This window comes from Paralichthys olivaceus, chromosome 16 (genome assembly GCF_024713975.1).
Source record: "Paralichthys olivaceus isolate ysfri-2021 chromosome 16, ASM2471397v2, whole genome shotgun sequence".
NCBI lineage: Eukaryota > Metazoa > Chordata > Actinopteri > Pleuronectiformes > Paralichthyidae > Paralichthys > Paralichthys olivaceus.
The window spans coordinates 6631915-6654124 of NC_091108.1; the positions used below are offsets into that span (position 1 = coordinate 6631915).

Sequence of the window (22210 nt, forward strand, 5' to 3'; positions counted from 1 at the left end):
GAATTAATGGTTTTGTTTCATAGTTTTATTGTTCCATAAAACAAACGACCCCAGGGAATCAACCTGCAATAAACTCATGTTTTTATTCTTAAAAAAACTAGAATAGCAGCGAGTAGAGCAAGGAAGGTTCAGCAGTTGAGTTCTATCAAACTGCACACACCTTAGATATGCCAGATCTTTTTTTTTCCCCCATCAACATCCGTAAATTATTCTCTGTGAAATTCATGAAAATGTCAAAATCACCCTACGTTAAAGAAAGTGATTCCTGGATCTCTCTCGGTCCCTGTCCTCCCCTTCCATCAAGTTTTTAGAGAGCGGAGAAAAGAAAACGTGCAGCACAGAAACAGTTATTCAGTTAGAAACTTTATTTCATACAAATATGACCACAAGCCACACTTTGTTAGCTTCCATAGGCCTGTATTACTTTTTCTTCTTACAAGGGATTCTCTCTTTTTTGAAACATATTTTGAACCACATCTCTATACAAATCAAACACAGCATATACACTTAAGGTATCTGTTGGTCAGACACGTTAAAATAACGAGCGTTAACCCCCGAACAGAACGAAGCAAACTGTTGCACAACACTTTAAAAGAAACGATAAAAGAAAAAAGGCATCGGAGACAGAAGAACGTGACGATCAGTAAATATACTGGAACGTTTTTCCACAGCTGTGGAGCAGTGAGATTTATATTATTTACCACGTGTCCCAGGATCATAGAGGATGAAGTGTGATTCTTCCACACAAGATGCTTTACTTTCATAGAAAGAATGGAATTCATTTAGTTACTTATAATATTTATCTGACTTCACCAAACTTCATGGAGAACAAGCAGACGTCAAATCAAAAAACACTCAAACATCGGTGATACAGAGTGAACGCAGGAACACTTCAGCCAGATTATGACGACTAATATCTAAATGATTGTGCTTTTTTTTTTTTTTTTGCCCTTCGCTCCTGCTGCTTTACCCTAACTCCTCCTCAGCACATGTCATCATCAGAGTGTCACACTGGTCAGATCCATGTCAGCGGGGCGGCACATCTGCCCACAACTGTTTCCCCAAAACATCCACACACACAACAACAGTGAATACTTCAAAAAGCTTCCTGTGCACAGTCAAGTATTTCCTGTTTATCTCCAAACACGACCCAATGGCTCTTCCTCTGATGACCAGAGGCACAGCATTAGTCTTTTTACTTACACACACACACACGCACACACGCACGCACGTACACACACGTTGGCTGTGATACTCCTTTCATGTCTGTTCTGCACCACAACTATTTTCTTCTCCAGTTCCTACATTTTGCCCTGCGACCAACAAATACTAACCACCCGTCGTTAATTACTCACACCAGCATAATTCAGAGCGGCGGATTTGTTTGTGGTGTTCGAACAACAAAGAGGTAAAACTCCAACTCCTCATCCTGCGTTAATTGCATACTGTCGTCTGTGAAGACGAGAAGCGGACGTGGGTGAGACGTAGGCTGAGTTGAGAATCCGTGTCCCTCCCTGGGTGAAGCTTAGACTAAGTGTGTTGGATACGTCTCGGTGAAACCACTAAGGGAACAAAAGGGTGATACCATCAACCCCGGCAGCAGCAGCACTCAGTGACTTAGGTGCACACACATACACGCACGCACACACACTCACACACACACACTTGCGTCATCACGTCATCCTACAGGCAACGTCGCAAACGAAAACCCTTCATTTGAAGCTCTTCTTACGTCTCCTCGTGTTCCAACTCAAGTTTTACATGTACTCACATGTTCTCAAACAAAAGCTGCGGATTCTGAGGTTTGCTGAGGAATGTGTGTGTGAAATACATGAAAGTTTCTCTGTAAATCAAGGAATCATTGTGAATATAGGATACAAGACAAAATAATAAGAAAGTTCGTGCAAGGCGTGGCAGATACTGTTAAGTGCATGTTAACCTGTGAGCAAACATACAAAATACAATTTGAAATATTTCCACATTGCATTTGAGAAGCCTTCTTCAGACCAACAAAAAGGCATCACGATAGAAATCAATAACTTAAACATATCAATTATCATAAATAATGACTGCATCGTTAAGAAAACATACTGATTCGCCAGAGCTTGAATAAACAGAACATTAAAATAACAGCAAGACAATAAATCATGAAGCTGCTTCATTTTCTCTTCTTTTCTTTAACAGCACTTCTTCACATACTTGTTGGCAAAAGTAAATCCCAGTTACGATGTGGAATATCAACACGTCGAAGGTTGAAACCTCTCCAGGGGAAAGTGGTCTTCAGACCTCAGCAGTGGGCTGAAGACTCCAGTCTGTCCAGGGTTGAGGGTGTGAGGAACAAAACTGAACACCTGTGGTGGTTCCACTGTTTCTACAGAGTTTCAATGGTTCAGAGTTGTTGTTCTCTGTTATTTACCGGATGATTTCGCTATTTTACTTCAATTTCTTTTCAGAAAGCTGAAAATAAATCCTCCAAACAAAGGCTGAACCTTGTGTGGAGACAGGACCCAAAGCAAAAACATTACCAACACATGACTTGTGTCCTGTGATAATTTTCTTTCCTGTTTTAACTAACAGTACGTCTTTTAATGTTTCGAATGATTCACTTCGATTCCTCAGGGAGTTCAGACAATGGGAAACATGAGAAAACGTTTTTCCTTCCGTGCAGCTCAGACTCAAGTGCTAAAGGCTGATGCCTCATGTGGGGCTGCTGCTGCCCTGAAAAGCAGATCATCCTCTCTGCTAGAAGTTAGAAAGGAGAGAGATTTATCTAAGATCTGTATCCCTGTACAGCGATGGGGACTAAAGAGTGCTTGCCGGGTTAGGCTGCCTTCACAGGCAAGAGGAAATAATAATAATAATAATTTAGTTTGCAATTAGACTCTTGTCTCCCAGGGATGAGATATGTTCAGTGATAATTAAACAGAAGTTGTTCTGAATTTAACTTCCACTTATCTCTGAAGGGTAATTAAAGTTCACCAGCTTTTTTTGAGTTTATGTTCACAGCTCTGCTCCTGTGACTCACTCACTGTACAGTTGCGTGTCTGAGAACTATGGAGAGAAGTCGAGGTTCCAGTCCACGTGTTTTCCTGGAGATGCGTTTAAGTGCAAAGTCATGTATACGTATACCTCGGTATCCACATGTGCTGGATCAGAGCAGTTCATCCGGGTCGATGTCGGGTATGGGCTGTCTCCAGTAACAGAAAGAGCTGTACTCTGGCATGACAAAGGCCTCGTTCTGCTCTTTGCTCAGCAGAGGGAACACGTGCTCCACCAGCTCGCTCAGCCTGCTGTAGCTGTGGAGGAGAAGTGAAGACAGAATGAAGGACCGAAGTGGAGACACAGCAAGAGAGAACAGAAATCACTAAGAGTTACACACTGACATGTTCCTTCACCGAGGCCTAAATATGTAATAGTTCTGTAAGGGTAAGATCATTTGGAATTCCTTTTGATTTTCTCTTCTTTTAAGAATGTGTCTATTGTATTTCTTTTTTCCACACGTTCTTTATACGTACTAAATGAAGGAAATTAGTTATATCAAATGCATTGGAATGAAACAGAATACAGTGAGAGAGTAATGATAAATGTTTGTACTCACGAAGACTTGTTGCCCTTGGTCTGCTCCTGGATCAACTCTCCCTTAGGGTTAACTGTGAAGATCCTACACACAGGAACTCCCACCTCCTTATAGGCAAACACATCCTGAGAGGAGACATTATGTTTAGTGTTCAGTATGTGATCTAAATGTAAAAGGAACAGGACTTAAACTGAAGTTAATGCTTTTACATTTCTGTTGTTTAGCAACAAAAACCCACATAATTCTATATTCTCCTTAGATAAAACCTGAATAAACCTAATTTACATGTAAAAGAGAGAGAGAAAACCACAACAACCCTTTAATGGGAGTATATTAAAAATACAGAAACTCAGGGCTTTTAAAAGCCATTGGAAATGACAGCAGTCGATAATGTTATTTGAAGAGGCATGCAGATAAAATACGCACTGGTACAAAATGACATAAGTGAATTATTCACATTAACCACAGTTTTCCTGTTCGTGTTCCACCTAATGTGCGTAATGGTTATATTTCTTGACTGAATGTTTTGTGGGCAGGAGCAAGACTCTGTGTGTTTGTGTGTGGTTTTTTTGTTTTATGTATTTTGGCAAGTGGTAGAGACAGACGGCTGACGGCTGGCCCGCTGCTTCATCTGGGTGTTTGTATTTATGCAGCTGAAGATGAGATGCTGTGCCTGGCATGAGGTCCCTTCCACAGACAAAGTCACATGGGAGCATGTCTGACTCCCACCAGTGACCTCAGCTCAGGTTCAGCCCTGCACTGATTTCATATGTTTATGTCTGTTAATTGTCAAGTTGATCGAACGATACATCATGACAACACTGGCTTCTGGAAAACACAGCTCACTGACATTTGAAAGCGAGCGCTTTAATGTCCTGACATCTTCAAACATCCATTAACTCACATTAGTTCTATTCCCAAAGGCTGCGTAGAATGGCTGCTTGTTATGCTGGAACAGGTTCTTGATGTCTGTAAGGCATTCAATCTTGAAGATCTCTGGCTTCTTCTCGATAACCTCCCTAAGGAAACACACAGATGATTAGAATGACACATACTGCATGTCCTTACAATGGGGCATGAACATCTCCAAGTACATGTTACATTTCTCTCAAACCTCTTTCTTAGAGTCTCTTCAGATTATATTTTGCTGTTCTCGTGACCTCACAATACCAGAACCTAAATATAATTTCTAAATGTTGCAACAGACAAAACATTTGAATCCACACCCCAAAATATGCAAAACATTTAACCCTCAGTGTAGTAAAACTTTCCTTACAGTCCAAATGCCAGGATGGTGTAAGTATTTCTGTTACAGGTACGTGTAGTTAAATCAAGCAAAACTAATATTTTAACAAAATGTTTGTTTACTTGTGGTGAACTGAGAAAAGGCATCGATTTAAGCCGTGTTATGCAAATTAATTGATAAAAAGAACTTTACTGCATAACAAAGCCTGTATTCACTGTTGGTGTGGTCAGTGAATAGTTGGGCCTGAGGGGAGGAGTTGGGTGTAATCATTTGTGGGGATGCCAAGAAGCTGCTGACACGCTTGCCCTTGAAAAGCTGCAGCTCTACCAGTGAGTGTTTTAGTGTTGTTTAATTTACTTGACTTTAACATCACAATTCCTCTGGACATCTGTTGCAGAGTCTAGTGAAATATTCAATATTCACTGAAATATGAGCTCCTTTGATTTTTTATGGACATTTTTTTGCATCATCCGCAGCTGAATGCTACACAGACATCAGCAAGTTGCAGTTATCGTTAGTCTAACAAGCTAATTAATGCACATGTCACTCACACATCCAAAAGGTGATGCCTTGAACTATTCCTGGCTTGTGAAGAAGAAATTTAAAACTGTCTGAACCAGGAAAGAACGCTGGAAAAAAGGTGGTCATACCTGTGGAAGGCAGAGAAAAGGCTGCTGGGAGACAGCATGAGAGGTCCTCTGGGCAGGATGGTACCTCCGTCATTGACCCACTGCAGGTAACCTCTTGTCATGTCCGCCATGCCAATAGCCCGAGCTGAGCAGTATAAGAACTTGTAGCCGTTCCTGCCAGAGGGCAGAGTGGTGCTCATTAACGGCTGTGTGGATACACTTCAATATCATGACCATCATTAGCAACTACTAAGAATAGCCCTGTAATTAGATCTGCGACTCTGGATGTTTTTATGTGCAGAAGTCACATGAAACTCGATGATAATCGCACGGAGGAAAGATTCCAATTCTTATTACTGCCCACGGTCACTATTTCCTATTTCCTCCTGTGTGTATTAAATGTTCTACTTTCTGAAAGACTAATGCAGAAAGAGACAGGTCAAGATTTAAGTGTTGGAGAAAAGTACTGAGTCGCGCACACACACACACAGGGGGATCATATCCAGACAGTGCTAATACTAATCATTGACCAGTCATTCATCCGTCCTCTGTGATTAATCAGTGTTGTTGTGCACTTACTCAGCCACTGAGTGGTAGAGCTTGGCGATGCCTTGGTGAGTCCAGTCCTTCCCCAGCTGTGGCAGGATCTGTCCAAACACATCTGACCTAAAGCATTAAACAAACATGCACAAAGGTTATTGATATAAAGACAGGGATGTGCCCATCTGCCAAATCACTGAGCAGGAAGAGGCAGAGAAAGCGTGAGCGTTGATGAAAAAAAGCAGATCTGTAGCAGAGACTGTCCAAAAGATGTCACATAAAACACCATAACTACTTAACCATTCCATCATAAATAGAGAACATTGTGAACTGTTCTCCGCTAATGAGGATTACTGGCCCACGGGGGAGGAGCCATGTCAACCTTAGCTTATGACGGTGTGTGCTTACAGACTGAAATGTAAATGGGCTCATTACAGCCCCTGTGCTCTTCACTTAGAAAAAGCCACATGTCACAGGTTGCCCTAAAGGGTCACACAGATAATAAGCTGCAGTCAGTGTGGACCTGTTTGATGTTGACCACCTATGAACCGCAGAGTCTGCGTCAAATAAGCAGCAGACATCGGTTTTGTGACAAATGAGGCAGAGGTGGCCTAAAGCTAATTAGAAAGATTAAAATAAGCAGAGGTGCATAATGCTCTTGATTAATATTTGCTGTGTGAGAGGGACTTGAACACGTCCACGGTGTTAAAAAGAAAACTGCAAAAAAAAAAAGGGGGAAATATATAAGGAAGGTAGAATTATCAATAAAAGTAATTTATGCTCCCTCGTTTCTTATGTATTTGTACATGATCCAACTTCTCCACTGTTGTGTTACATTTTACATCACTGGCTTCCATCTGCAGCGCTCACATTAGAGGTCTTCTGTCACAGCATGCAGGGAAAGAACTTAAAACAACATTGCACTTTAACACATGCTTGCTAACGCGCAAATTGCTTCCTTTCCTGGAATATAGATTCTTACAGACCGTGATAAAATGCCTGTGATGCGTTATATGTTACACAGGTACTTCTCTCGGTTTGATCTAAAATTAGCTTTTCTATATAAAACACTAAAAGTGTGATAACCTTCTACAAGAAATGGATGTGAGTAACAGATTTATTATTTACACACGTCTCGGTATTCACTTTAAGATTTATTAATATTAATATTATTCACAACTGATGTGATGCATCAGAGTGAAATACCACACACTTATGGGGACCTGATGAACCCTAGACAATGTGCAGGGGTATATTGACAATCACAAAATTTTTGTTCGGATGTGTTTGTTCTGGAAAAACTGGAAAAAGCCTCAGTAGTTCAGTATCATTGTTAAACTTGGAGTAGGAATAAAACCACTGTGGATTATATATGACAGGTGCAAACACATGCCAGCAACCAGCGACCATATGCTGTGGTTTTGCCCAAAACATGCCCCTTTCTGGGTTTCCTTTCCTGATGCCATTTCCAAGGCTTATGGTTAGTAAGCCTATAATTTACAGTGCTGGTGTATATTAAATTCCAGTTGTTTCCAGTCTCCCTGCTCATAAACAGAAGGTCATTGCTTTTCCTCTTTATTAGCTAGATGCTCAATTTTATTTAAATGGAAAGAGGTAACCCCTCCATCAAAATACCAATGGAACAAAGATCTGATGCAGAACACTAAGCTGGAAAAAACAAGATAAACCCCAACAGTTCCATTAAGAAAATGTACAATATCTCAATACAATACCCAGTAGTAAACTATAGTTTTTCTGGCTTGGAACAATGAACTCACACTCAAAAGATGATCTGATTTATTAATGTTCAACTACACTGTGATGCACTTTATGTTTTTGCTTCTGACTGTCTGTCAGTTGTAGTTGGACTGGGGCTGGACATATATATGTATATATAATTTATAGTGTAAGATTTTGGCTCATGCTTATACCACGTCTGATATATGTATATACTTCTATAAAGGTTGTAAAAACACTGAATGATTTGATCCCACGTACTTGGTGATGGTACCATCTATGTCAGAGATAATGACTCTGTCGTCCCAGTTCCACAGGTAGATGGTCCCCTCGCAGCGGCACGTACCCTGGTACTGAGTGGTGATGCTAAAAGTAACATCATTGGGTCCCTGCTTCAGTTTCAGACTGGCCTGGTAACACGGGAAAGCAGAGACAGAAGATGTACAGTTTATTCCTTCAGTAATGTGTGTATAAAACAGTGCACTTTGCTCAAGTATGAATTACTATGCCACAGTAAAATGATCATGAACAGGTCTTCAGAGCCCCCTACAGATTCTTAGTGGAGCAAACACATGTAATTCATAGTTTGCCAGCAGAGGGAGCCCTATGCTACCAAATAAACATTTTTAAGTGCCTGTACATTTTAAAGAATACTTTGCAATCCACTGTGTAATCTGATCAAGAATTTATTCTGAAAATCAATCACATTTGTATTTCAAATTAATTATATTCAAATTAATTTACAAATGGAAGTATAATGAAACTTTAAACCGAAACATGACTCTGAGGAAATAAAACCTCATATGTAAGAAGGTACTTACTATCTGATCAGAAGAGAGGCGTAGTGACTTCCTGTACGTGTGTGGGCTGGTGTGATGTGGAACATCTACTGGCTGCAGTCTTTCTTGACAGGATGCAGCACTCACCTCCTTTGATTCTTCATCACTGGATGAGTCTCCTGCTTTAGGTCTAAACGGAAACAACAAAAGTTAAGGTCATGTATTATTGACTGACTGATAAACTAGTTAAAGAGTCAATGTTTAAAGACCAATGTAAAATGACTGTACACAAAACATATGGGTTAATGTTTACTGTTTTATAATCTTAGACCTCATCAGGTGACTTCACTTGATTTGACACATAAATAAACACAATAAACCTTTAGTTTCACTTACGGTAAGGACAGCTTCTCCTGCGATATGGAGGGCCCTTCCTCCTCCAAATGAGACTCCTCCTTGGTTTCCATCTTTGTTTCTGACTGTAAAACATTTTAAGAAAATTAAGAAATCGCAAGAATGGATTAAAAAAAACAGAGTGCTTTTCTAAAAAAATAAACCTGCTCACACCTGCTTGATTGTACTGTCTGCCCTCTTTCGCCAGAACCACCAGCGACCTGATTTCTTTGGCATTTTCTCCTTCACCCAGGCCTCCTCTGTAGCCTTGCATAAAAAAGACATTTAATGATGAGCTACAATGCTGCACAGGTACAGACTGTCTGTACACAGTCTGTCCAGCACAATGCATAAACAATGTCTCTGTTACCTTTGGTAAATTCTTCTGAAATGCTTGTAGACTTAGAATCAAGGGGGCAGCAAGCGTCCAGTTATAATATCTAATGACGAACAATAGTTTACAGTCAAATATTGACCATATACATTCAATTTCATTCATGAAATTAATTAAATGCTTACTTACCTATTTCCTATCTTTACTACCAAGTTGGGGTTATCTATAATTGCTGGATTTTCTGCAAATTCATGATAGGTGATGATATGCTCCATGAACCTTTCTACAAACACAGAAGCGAGAGGAACATTAATTAAAGGCGGCAGATAAAAAGGTCAGCAGTGGTGAGCCATAATATCTTACTTTAGCCACAAAGAAAGGTCAGGAAACTTTTTCTTCCCCCAAGTAGAGAAGCTGGTTTTGTAGAGTGTATATGTTTTTTTAATTCACTGACACAAAAAAATCAGTATGATGGGATTCAGTTCTAGTAAAAGAGGGACTTGAATTTATATAAAGAGCCTCAACCAGCATCTAAACACCTTCTGATACAATACAGTATCCTCATAGGTTTACACTAAATTTAGCTCCATGTCTCCACTGGCTGACGTAGAGACTTCCTCTCTTGCATAAAGTACTTAGTGCAGTTAAGGCTGCATTTTTTAGTGTTTTTCTATTATACCTTTGGATATTTCAGCATTTTCTGTGAGGCCTCCACACAGAGAGAGGGTGACGTCTGGGAGGTCACTTGCTGAGTCAGACAGACACTCTGTCCCACTGTCAGCTGCAGCACTACCCACTGACTGAGGAGACTGTGAACCGGAGAGCATCTCCGAGTCCATCCAGTGCTTAGTGGCTGCCTCAGCCTCACTGGAATGACAAAGAAGCACAACACATGGTGTCATACTCGTCTTCAGAGGAGGTATATTTTCCATGTTCAGTTTTAAAATTAGCACAGTATTTTTAATTGAAACAGGTCAGGCTGTAAAATTAATTAGGGACTTTTTTTCATGAGCTAACCTCTTGGGAAAATATCTTGCAGCAACATCAGGCTCAAGTACATTCAGGTCATCTAGGTAGATATCCTCGGGACCCTGATGCTGGCTCCTCTTTGGGACACCTGCATTTAAAAATAAAATCATTCATCATCTATTGGACTTTCATTATCAGTGATAACATAGGAAAATTGACTGAGAGAGTGACCCATCTTGCCTTTCTTCTTTGAGGGTGAATCACTCTGTTGGCTGTTGGATGGCGTGGAAGTTGTCACATTGGGTGGCAGAACATCCAGGGGCTCAGTGGGGGTTACAGGACTCAGAGAGGTTACGGTGCTGACAGATGCGAAATGATTAACTGGTGTTACTGTGGTGATAGGGGTGCGTGGCTCGGGCTTGACAATGGTACACACTGAGGAGGCACCATCTTCCTTTTCGATCTCTGTGTCATTCTCCATAGCCTCAGAGCTGAGGATGACTCGGAAGTGGGTATTCTCTGACGGGGTGATGGTCACTGTTTTTAGTGGTTCTAGTCTCTCTTTCTTGGGGATCTGGAGGTTGGATATGAGAAATTAAAAGTTACCTCTAGATGATAAAACTAAGAATTATGTTCGCATGTGAAGAAGAGTGTTTACCCGGGTTGTTTCTGGAAACTCTCCCCAGGTCCACTGCATGTGGGACTCGGCTCTGAGCAAACACTCTGAAGGCCTGACCACCAGTTCAGAGTCACTCTTTGGGGAAAAGGCCTGTGACAAACAATTTCTGCAGGGGAAGATAAAATTCAATCAATCAATAAGACAGAGGCAATTAATGTTTCTCTTTCACACCCTTCTTGATGGCTGTGAAGTCATGCCAATACACACCTGTCATCCGCCGGCCAGTCCCCATCAGACATTGGATAGCCATCAAGGTTGTGTCTGGCTGCAGGTAGTTTTGGGTCAATGTCCCGCATTGTGGTTACTGAAGGCGACCTAAAATCAAAGGTTGCGAGAGATACTTAATAATTAACCCGTCTCTAAACACATCTTTGGTACAGTAACAAGAACTGAACTTACCTAGAAACATGTGCTGCAGCCTCTTCGTCAGAGCTCAGGTCCATCTCAAAGATCTCTTCATTTTGCCCAGAGCTAGACATAGCAGCAGTTGTAGCAGCAGGTGCGTTGACAGCAATAGCAGTAGTGACTGACATGGGTGGGGTCAGCTCCTCTCGTCGGGGGTCTCCCTTATGCTTCTTTCTCCGCCTCTTCTTCTTTTTTGTGGCCATGGTGCTGGGAGCAGGAGGCTCAGGGGGGTATTCGGGGTCAGCTGGGTCATCCTCTAGATCTTTTGGCGACCTGTGCTCCACCTCCGAGATCCAGAAAAGGTGACTCTCAGTGGGAATTGGGGAGGTGGCCAGGTGGGCTGGGACAATCTGCTAAAGGATCAAGGTGAGAATGCAGCAATGTGAAGCTTAAGATGGGTTTTAAACAAGAGCAAACCAAATGAGCTCAACTCATCCCAAGAATCAGAGGATAAGTCAACACTTAAAGGTACAGTGTGTAGAATTTGGTGATATCTAGTGTTGAAATAACATGTTGCAGCTGAACACCCCTCACCTCACCCTCCCCTTCCAAACATGAAAGAGAACTTGTGGTAGCTTCAGTTGTCATAAAAACTCAAAAGGTGTTTAGTTTGTCCAGTCTGGACTAATGTAAAAAAACATGGCAGCCTCCGTAGAGAGGACCCCCTCAATGTAAATATAAAGTATTTAAATATAAAGGGCCTTCTCTGGGGTAAAGAAAACTACAATTCATACAATTTAGAAATTAAAAATTAACTAGTGAAAACATCATGAGGATTATTCTACATTAAATCTATGCAAATAGTTACCTTTCACCTAAATCTTTCAGCCTGGACCTTTAAAGCCACTGAGGTGATAAGTCAGAGTCAAAGACCAAAAGTTAAACAAACACAAAGAAGTTTAAAGGAGTAAAAGGAAACAGACTCAATGTTCATGAACCTCAAATATATTTCCAATGACAACAGCAACCACTAATGAGTACCAACTGCAGCAACAAGCTGCATCAGCTGTCAGAAACAGTTTAATCCTGTGTGAGGAACACCTGAAAAGACAAAAGATTCCTATTTATGGAACTATGATAATAATCCCCATGAGCCCTCAAATACCATTGTAAACAAAATGTGGTATGTTATGGCTCCTTCTGTCAGTGCATTGAGGCCCATGACTCAAGTCCTGTAGAACAGGGTGGCAGTCAGTGCTGAGCTGCCACAACAGGAACTCAGAAAGCTTGAGCAATAGGTCACATGTCAAATGCAGAAGCTGCACAAAAGTGGAGTAATTATTTCATATGTTGGACAATGTGACGATAGCTAGATGCTGTAATTCATTACAGTCTCATTCTAGAAAGGTATTGAGTCTAATGAACAATTATAACAATAAATAAAAACCAGGAAATAAGTTTTTGCTGATGTTTGATACAAATAATTCAATATTGCCCTCAACGTTAGCTATGATGGTTAAAAATATACAAAAAAAGAAATTCCAAATGTGTGTTATCAAGTTACAAAACTACTCTTATGGTATATGTTTATTAATCAAAATGGTGGTCCTAACCCCACTGTGTAGTTCACAAGATGCTTACATTCAGCTGCTCCATTTCCTGGACGAAAAAGGCCTCTCCATTGTCACCAAGCTTCATGTGCAGGTCTACGGGCTCTCCATTCACTTCAATGTCAATCTGAAAGAAATTGACACAACGTTCAAACTGACACTGTGCTAACACAACAACTGACACTGTAAAGGTAATTGTGAAGTAATCTTTATAAAGAAATAGGACAGTGAAAATTGTGTTTACAAGATGTCTAATCAATATTTGTCTGTAAGTATGAGTTTGCCTTTTCAATTGACTGGAAAACAGATTGTTTTAATACACTTCCAACATTTAGTCAGCTTCAGAAGAACTGTGCTGCTTACTGCAGCCAAAGTTTTTTTCAAAAACCTAATAAGTGTATCGGTCCTCTGGGCTTGCTTTCTGTGGAGCCAGCCAATAGAACAGGGCTATTAGTGTTTGCCATGCAAACCCCCAGTGGACCTGAGGCCATTCAGAAACTTGACACCACAAAAGCAAAAACCAGCTCACGTCTGGCAGAGACTACATAGGAGGCAGACTTTGACTCTTCAGTTCTATGCCTAGTCTGAAAACCTGATACCAAATCATCAATATTAATTCTCAACCAATGTCCACCTGTTGTATCTCATCTTATACCAATGAAGAAACCCAGGCTGGTGAGGTTTCTGAGCTCCTCGTGATTGGATTTCACCTCCTCAGGGTTGATAAGGGGAATTTATGTGAGGTGAGTGATGGCTGGGAATTTCAATACCTAATTAATAATGAGACAGAATAAACGAGGGTCCTCTTCAACCTCTCCACACTCAGTGACAGGTTACATTCACTGTGTGAGTGGCTGAATAGTGGCTGTGCCAACACCACGCTGGATTACAAGAATTACACAAAGCAATGAATGGCTGCTAATGCTGGAAATGAAGGCGAAGTGTTGGGCTTTTGCTGTCTGACTGCACAAAGTGACTTCAGTGACTTTTCAAGAAACTTTTTCAATCATGTTTGTTTTTAAAACATGTCTGGTTGCCAACAGAAAGGACTGCTGAATGGGAACAAACACACCATCAACAGCCAAACTCCAATTAGCATTTGGCTGGTGACTACAGGCTTTTCCCACTTCTTAATTTTTAAAAATATCTGCCTGTGAGGAACAAATTTAAGAGGATTTGTTTGGTCCAGTAACTTCTTAAAAGCAGCAGCAGCACTCGAGGATCTGACAAGTGATTTCAAAAACTCATCCATACACATACTGTTGTTACAAAACAGTCCCTGTTGAGACCTCCTTCCCCATGCTTCCTTTCTGTCTCACACATTCAAGTTGTGGAACTGTTGCCATAGAAACCATTCATTCATTCCTGCCTTCTAAACCCATCAGCATTCTGGGAAGGTGTCGGTCCCCTGCAAATCATCATCCGTGCTGGTCCACAAACAAGTAAAACAAGCTTTCTGTAGTTCAGAGCAAACGCTGTTCTAAGATAAGACATCATGGACAAGTTCAACTGTCATGTGGGGATGTTAGTGTGAAAACGCATTAAATTAGAATCTCTAATTTTAGCCATTAAAAATTACCAACTAAACACCAAGGGGAATTTTGAAGCTTTATATAAAGCAAGTAACCTCAATTCGCTCAGATTGTGTTAACTGATACCAATGCAGTTTTCCACCATAACAATCCAAGTAGATATAACATTTAAAAACTGTAACATGTACTAATACACTACTTCTCAAAACGGCCCTCCTTACCCAGCAATTACGCCAAAGGTGAGAAGGGTTTAAAATATAACCATTGTTCCTCAACCATGACAAACTGCATCATATCTCTAGGGAAGAATATTGAAACAACTACTATCAGAGGGTGTAGAATGGCTCAGGACATTCTCTCTATCTTCCAGCCAAAGACTTGCTGAATGTTATATGTGCAGAACATTTTTCTTTCTTCTATGAAGCTCAACAGTAAACATATTAGGGAAAAGATGCAAAAAAACCAAATTTTTACTTACAACTTTCTCTTTGGAGCGAAGTACGCCCAGCTTGCCGAAGCGCACATGAAAGGGTGAGCACTGGTACGTGCCATCTCTCTGGCGGACAACCACAACATCGATGCAGCCCGATAATGTGGCCTGATTAATGCCCTTATACAGCTCTTTGACGGTCACAAGCACTTGACCTGCCAGCTGGCCCACGTAGTTCATGGTGTCCGCCTGGAGGGAGGGAAAGAACAGAATATTAGTGATGGGAAGGGCTGAATGAGGGTGTTTTGTTTAGGAAGATTCCAGAGATGATAGTATTCACTCTAGCAAGTCATGGAATCTATCAGTCTTCTTTTATTAAATTTCAAATCTCTTATTTTCGTCGTTATTTTTTCTCCCTAGCCCCCTCACAGTTCCTCCATTGTTCCCTTTTCTTTTAAGTATCTTCTTCCGGACAGTTAGGCTATATCATTTGTCTTTTGTGTTCATCTCTCAGCTACCTCACTGCCTGTTTGACTGCCCTGTGGTGTCTGTTATCTCCTGACCTGCAAACAGACTGAGCCAGAGCACCACTGTTACTCCGTCACTGGCTGCTGTCCCACATGAGCAACATCAGAGATGGGAGCTGACGGCTGGCCTGGAACAATGTGAGGAGACAACCTCACACACACATCATTGCCACTGCCCTGCTGCCATGAAAGCAGCTGACTTCCTGTTTACATTCACAACCCTCTGCTAAGTAAGTCAAATATTAACAGTACAAGCCAAGACATGTTCTGTGGCTATGCTTATATTGGTTTAAATAAACTCTGCACATTATCAAAAGCACTTTTTGTCACTTGGGACAAACAGATTATGAGACTGTAAATTTCACAAGCAAACTGTCCAAGCTAAAAGATAATCATGAAAACTTTCCAGCCTTCCTGTAGCTTCTTACTAGATTGTTTGTGTGATGCAGAGTGTGTGTAACTATTAACTTAGCAAACACAAGTCTGGTTTTGCTTGGTTCAGGGTCTAATTAAAAAGGGGTTTGTAAACAGTCACCCGCTGACTTCACATGGTTTATGTAACCTAAAATTGTCACACTGACCTTAAGTTCAGAGTACAGACCTGAGAGCAGTGAGCTGAGTGCAGGGGTGTAGAGAACGTTAAAGGGTAAGGGGGGTGACAAGAAACACTATCAACAAACCTAATTCAAACCAACAGCTGTCATCTGGACTGTGCTTTACGTTCTTTTAAACAAAGCAGGAGTCAGGCAGGATGGCAACATAAAGGCAACACAAACAAACATGGAGGAAAGGGAAAGTGGAGAAGTAATTCTAAATAGGCTCTTAACTTAAATGGTAAATTGTATTCATATAGTGCTTCAAGTCTTGATGACAACTCACAGCACTTTACAGTACAGTTTATTGTCATTCTCACACACACACACACACACACACACACACACACACACACACACACACACACACACACACACACACACACACACACACACACACACACACACACACACACACACACACACACACATACATACAGTGCATCTATGGGCAGCACTTTCAGGGTTCCGTATTTTTTCACAAGGGCACTTCGCCATGCAGATGGTGAAGACTAGGATCGAACCGATTCTGATTAGAGGATGACCGCTCTACTAAAACAATACAAGAAGATTGTACTGTTATAAGAAAGGTAAAAAACAAATTCCCTAAAACCGTACATTACAAATTAGGCCACAGTCCAGTCTCCACAACAGACTCAAACATCACAAAGCTAATTTATCATGTACTCAAGAATCATATCAAACAGTAGTTATAGAGTATATGGATGAGAGCCATGAGTGCTAAAACCAACCCCAGACTGAGATACATTAGAAGGCTTTTGCAGGCGGCATACCAAATGGCAAAAAAAAAAAAAAAACAGACGATGGAAGAAGATAATTGATGTTGTTGCAACTTACATCTGAAAAGAAATGGCCCCAAATGGTCGTTGTTACACCTGAGACAAGGCAACGCTTTCTTTGTGCCAGAATATTAACCTGAGCTGACACTCCAACAACAACATACCTGACAATTAAATGAAGCTACAATTTACAGGAAAGTCTTGTAAAGTCTGTGCATACTGTGAAAAGTGCAACTGAAAAAACGCGCATATTTTCCTACTTTGCTACAACAAACGTCTGCTTTGACATTTGAATACGCCTGTGAGTTTGCAAAACTCCTTCAGGCATTGAGAGAGAGGTTTCAGGATGTGAAAAGTAAACACAGGACCATGCTACGCTGTTTAACGTGGAATGAGCTGATGTGAGTGACAACCTACAACAAAAAATGATTAGGCTTCAAATCAAGCATGAATGGAAACTTCAAATGACAGATTACAAACAAATTCAAAATGCTATAAAACCACATCACGACTGCTTGAGTGAAATTCATTAATGTAAAGTGTTAATTAAATGAACACATTTCTTGTTTACATCAAGGGTTAAGAAGATGAAAAGAAAGAAACAATTAAACTGGATCCATCTTTATTAAGACTTTGATCAAAATATTTTCTGCCTGAAACCACTCAAGACAATTCATGGGAGAAACTCTAACCCACACCAAACAACAACACATCAAAAAAAAGTAAAACACAGAAGCTACAAATTTACTTCCATTGCCACTTCCACTGTAATGGGTGCCCATGTGGCAAAGTAACACATTGAATATATAAGTACTTTATGCTAGTAAGCAAGTTATGTAATTAATATAACTTTTACCACAACACCACAGCATAACACTGGAGGTGCAGGATGTGCTACATTCTTGAATCGTGGTCTGGCACAGTGTGAACACTAAGTGCAGAGATACAGAAGAAGTCTGTCATAACAACAAGGCTAAAAATGGTTATTATATAATGTTCAATATTCTATAAAAGCTCTCTTGTGCAGGAGCTGTGTGGAAAGACATCAGTATTCAGTTATCTGGAACAGTCAGAGGCGACCAACGTACTTAAACCGCTTCTAATGATTTCTTCATTCTGACAGTGTCAGACGTAGAAGCAAACACAAGTAGCTATAACACCTGAGCCCACCTTGACCCTCTAACTGAAGCTGTGACTGTCTGAATTTCATGGTGACTCACCAGAGACCAAGAGGACTTCAGAGAAGAGGACTCATCCTGCTCACTGGTGTCTGTGTTGTCCTCTGTGTTGCTTCCCAGCAGCTCCCTGTCCCCCCATGATCTCGGCCTCTTCATACTTTACCCACATCAGGATACTCCACTGGAACCAGTGTTTTCCTCCCTTAGATTATGACAATAACGACTCACTGCCATCCTGAAGCCAATCTGAAATGTAGCCCACCTTATCCTTGGAATATACCTTCCCAGGCATAAATACTGATACTCTATCTCACACTGATGGAGTTTATGCAACAGTGTCATAAACTTTGTCATCCTTTTCTTGGGTAAACTTTGTAGGATATGCATTTGTGCTCCTGCCATCTAACGTGACACAACGCTCCAGCCAATGGGATGGCCTCTTTGAGGTGGCGGTGCGGGGCTGATAAGGGACAGCTGATTCCTGCGAACAGTGTTTTTCCCTGATAAGAGCACAAGCTCAGGGAAAAAGGCCGAGCCGTACTCTGCAACATGATGTTCGAGCACAGTCAGTCACATGTTCGGTACAATTGTTGCAGCGTGTGCTTGTTATTGTGCATGACTAATCAAGGGGAGGTGGACAGCAAGTGGCTGCAGGAGTCAACCAATGGGGTGTTCAGTGCAGTGGAACTCTACTACAAGTTGTTGGTATGTCGCACTCTACCCTTGAACTTTATGACATCCCGGTCATAGTACTGCAAAGATAAACAGGTGAAAGTCCTGAAAACGTCCTGCTTATCAAAAGGGATAATCTGTTCAGAAATTCTTTAAATAACACTACAGCTTACTAAAATTAGCCTAAGTGCTAATTTAATCATATCTGTTTAGAGTGGATACATTCATGTGACTGTCATCCAAGCAGTGGTGAATTCAGATATGTTTTTGTCATCAGAACATTCTCTGTGGTGCGAATTCCATCATCCTCCTGCCTGGTTTAGCTCCCAAGTGAGTTCATGAGAAAACATAATTCATGAGGCTCCTTCATAAAGGCCTCATCCCCACTCTCCCATCTGCTAAGCCTTTTGTAAACAAAACCAGTGAAAACAGAGGCCCACTGAGAAGAGCGCTGTTGGTTCATCGTCGTCCTGTGTTAGTGTCTGTTCTTTCTCCATTCATGGCTCTTGTCAATTTCTTTATAAAATACTTTCCTTTTAGACGTGAAAATAACATGACTTGTAATGAGTTGCGGCATTGACCTAATACACTTAGACAGAATAAACATTGTACTACATAATGCACATGAGTATTATGGTTCTAATTTCACTCTAACTTGATTATTATGGTCTACGTGTGTGAATCTCAAGCACAGTTCCTTCAGTGGGTGACAAAGCCTTGAGTCCTGCGACTAAACGAGACCACACAAGGTTCATGTTACACTCTCAAGCATTAGGTTACACCAAACTGCATGAAATGAGCCTATTTATTATGTGAGTGAGACGGATCATGACAACCACTGCCAAAGACAAACAGTCTGGGGTTGCGGGACAGTAATAAAAAAACAACCCATTTTCAAAAGGAATGTTGAAATCGATTCAACTATTCAAATGCTTGTGTTAAGACAACTTTCCAAATGTTGGAATTTGGGGATAAAAAAACCAAAAGGGTCAATGAATTCGGCCATGAAGGACTGAGGCTACAACCCGAGAGAAAGTGTTTGTTTTTTGGTTAAATAATAGTAGAACAAATAGATTTGTTTAGCCAGTCTTCTTCAGACTCACTTTGTAAAAACAAGACAAATCCCAGACTGAGGCAGTTAGATTGAAAAGTTAACTGTATAAACATCTGCCAGGTTATTAGGTATACTTAGCCCTGCAATAAATCCTAATATGATGATGGTAATAATGTTCAATCGTTCTTGAAACCCTTTTAGAGATATACTAATTCAATTTTATGTTAAATTTGAAGGATGTAGTGTCGCTGTTAATCTAATTTTGCTTTAGAAACAGGATGATTATTTGATTTATCACCTGACAACATTTTTTTTAATCAATTAATCATTGTAGTCTATTTCAGCTTCTAATTTATCAAATGTTAGGAATTGACACTTTAAGTTCTCGATTAAAACAAGCTAGTGAAATGACCTTTTTTAACATGTATCCTCTACCTATTTACTGACGTTAAAGACAAAATGCACATTCAGGAAAATAACTAGATTATTACATCGATTAATTGATAGTGAAGACAGTTCAGGGTCAACACCTCCACCAATTCCAGCCTCTAAATGGCAATTAATCTTATTTTACACCTTTTTGAAAAACACTCTGAACAAGAACTGGGCTGTTATGACTGGATTTACAGGCTGTTGTGTTGGGACTCCAGTAAAGTGGTCTGAAGGCTCACACGTGTCATAACAGCTCATTTAAGGTTTTGTAAGGTCACCTACTTGAAGGGGGGGGGGGGCTCACTTGAGTGTTTGTGATTGAATAACAGTATCAGTGAGGATATCTCACATCACACATTTACATTAAAAGCCTAAAAGAAGTGATGTTCATTCTAATCTTCGTGTTAACTACGTGTGTTTTACAAGTTGTTTTGTGGTGGTGTGAATGCTGAGGTGGCAGCACTGTTAACAACACACACTCCTGTAACTCACACGAGCTAACTAACTAGCTTCGGACACATTCGCAGACATGTAACGTCAGTCTGATGTTGGTGTTGTGGATAAAAAGTGCTAATTTCACATTAAAGCTGACACGGCTTGATTCGAGAGTCGCCGGTAAACAGCACTCGTAAAAATGGGAAAATCACGGAAACAAACAGAACAGAAACCGAAAACGATCAATTTAAAAATAGTGTCGTTTCGTCGCAGTTTGATATTTCTGCAGATTAAAGCTACGAAGCAGTGGAGCTGGTGAATAGTGGACGTTTCTAGATGAATGGAGCCCGGAGCTCCGCTAGCTGTCTGTGAACCCTCGGCTAGCTTCGGGTTTACGTTACCGTTAACAGCAAACGGTGAGAGCCGCCGCTGCCGCTTCTCCGGTTCCACTGAAATGTGGAGCAGCTCGTTTGCTGTGTGATGAATGAATCTCAAACCCCATCACCGTGAGTCCGACTTGAATTAATCCATCGTGGCTAAAACGGTGTTAGCCAGCGAACGGGCTAGCTAACGTTAGCCGGCTGGAATCAGAGAGAGAGGGAGAGAGAGAGAAAAAACACCGCACCATCACAAACAGCTGCGGAGGAAACGAGCGTTTACCTTTCGGGTTGCTTCAGCGGGGGGATGCTGCCGGTGAGGGACGCCGTGGTGTCCTCAGTGGGTCCCCATGTCTGTGCCCGGTGAAACTCCTGGGAAGCCTCCTGACGTGTCCGAGCCTGGACCACCGCGGCGGGGGAGCTGCGAGCTCAAGTTGACGGGACAGGGAGACGCGCAGCGGCGGCGGCGCGCCCGCACAGCTGCTGTCACCGGGGCTCAGTTAAAGGGTTAAAGGTCCAGACTGAAGGATTCTGGAGACAGGGAACTATTGGTGGATTCAAATGATTCAAATGATTCAAATATATAATAATCCTGGAGATGTGTTCACTCCTGTTTGTGATCATCTATTCAGTTTTATATTTACACCAGGAGCTGGTCCTCAGTAGTCCAAACTAAACACCTTTTGAGTTTTTATTAAGGCTGCCACAGGTTCTCTTTCCACATCCTATCTATCTATCTATCTATCTATCTATCTATCTATCTATCTATCTATCTATCTATCTATCTATCTATCCATGCAACCTCACCACTAGATGTCTCTAAACTCTACACACTGAACCTTTAAGATCAATTATTCTTGTCCTTACATATTATAGTGGATCTTAGAAAGCATGTGTTGCTTGTGGTAAGGCACTATGAGTTTTCTAATAGGCCATTAATCCTCCAAATCCATTAGATGTTTTTTTGTGTGTGTGCAATTATCAAATTACTCAATTTATAAGCTGTTTACATTAGATTATGTAAGGCCAAAGGGAAACGTCTCCAAAGCAGGTGCTTTATTACAACACAGAGCGTCTGGAAGAGAGAGCAGACCTCGTGTTTAACTTGTTGGTTAGATACACAGCCCCAGACAAAACTCTGCAGGACAGTTTCCTTCTGTTGTACCTGAAACAAAACATTCCCTCCACTTACAACACATTTCTTCTGAAAGTGTGTGACACTCACATGACTAGTTTAAACAGAAAGATCTCACCAAGTATGACAATTATGTCAATTATGCTCTTTTGTTGTGAGGGCCGTGAATGAGCCACTTCCAACTGTCACGTGTGTGGTCACTCTTGT

At 41.0% G+C, this 22210-nt stretch overlaps 1 protein-coding gene across 5 annotated transcripts; it reads right to left on the reverse strand.

Annotated features, from left to right (window-relative positions):
* Positions 1 to 347: 347 nt before the first annotated feature.
* On the reverse strand, positions 348 to 21374 carry lpin2 (lipin 2). 5 transcript variants are annotated; one of them, XM_020109609.2, is made up of 20 exons: positions 21152 to 21374; positions 14849 to 15049; positions 12870 to 12965; positions 11283 to 11641; positions 11091 to 11198; positions 10863 to 10989; positions 10445 to 10778; positions 10253 to 10352; positions 9915 to 10102; positions 9425 to 9518; positions 9272 to 9341; positions 9076 to 9168; positions 8905 to 8987; positions 8551 to 8698; positions 7991 to 8139; positions 6032 to 6118; positions 5474 to 5626; positions 4482 to 4596; positions 3599 to 3702; positions 348 to 3296 (listed from the first exon to the last, which is right to left on the reverse strand). In XM_020109609.2, exons 2-20 carry the CDS (start codon positions 15038 to 15040, stop codon positions 3152 to 3154), a joined length of 2745 nt encoding a protein of 914 aa, XP_019965168.1. In that variant the 5' UTR covers positions 15041 to 15049; positions 21152 to 21374; the 3' UTR covers positions 348 to 3151. The 5 variants fall into 5 exon arrangements, with proteins under 5 accessions (XP_019965168.1, XP_069368048.1, XP_069368047.1 ...); XM_069511947.1 differs by having other exon boundaries at positions 11283 to 11638; positions 21152 to 21369; XM_069511946.1 differs by lacking the exon at positions 21152 to 21374 and adding an exon at positions 20893 to 21141.
* Between the last annotated feature and the right edge of the window lie 836 nt (positions 21375 to 22210).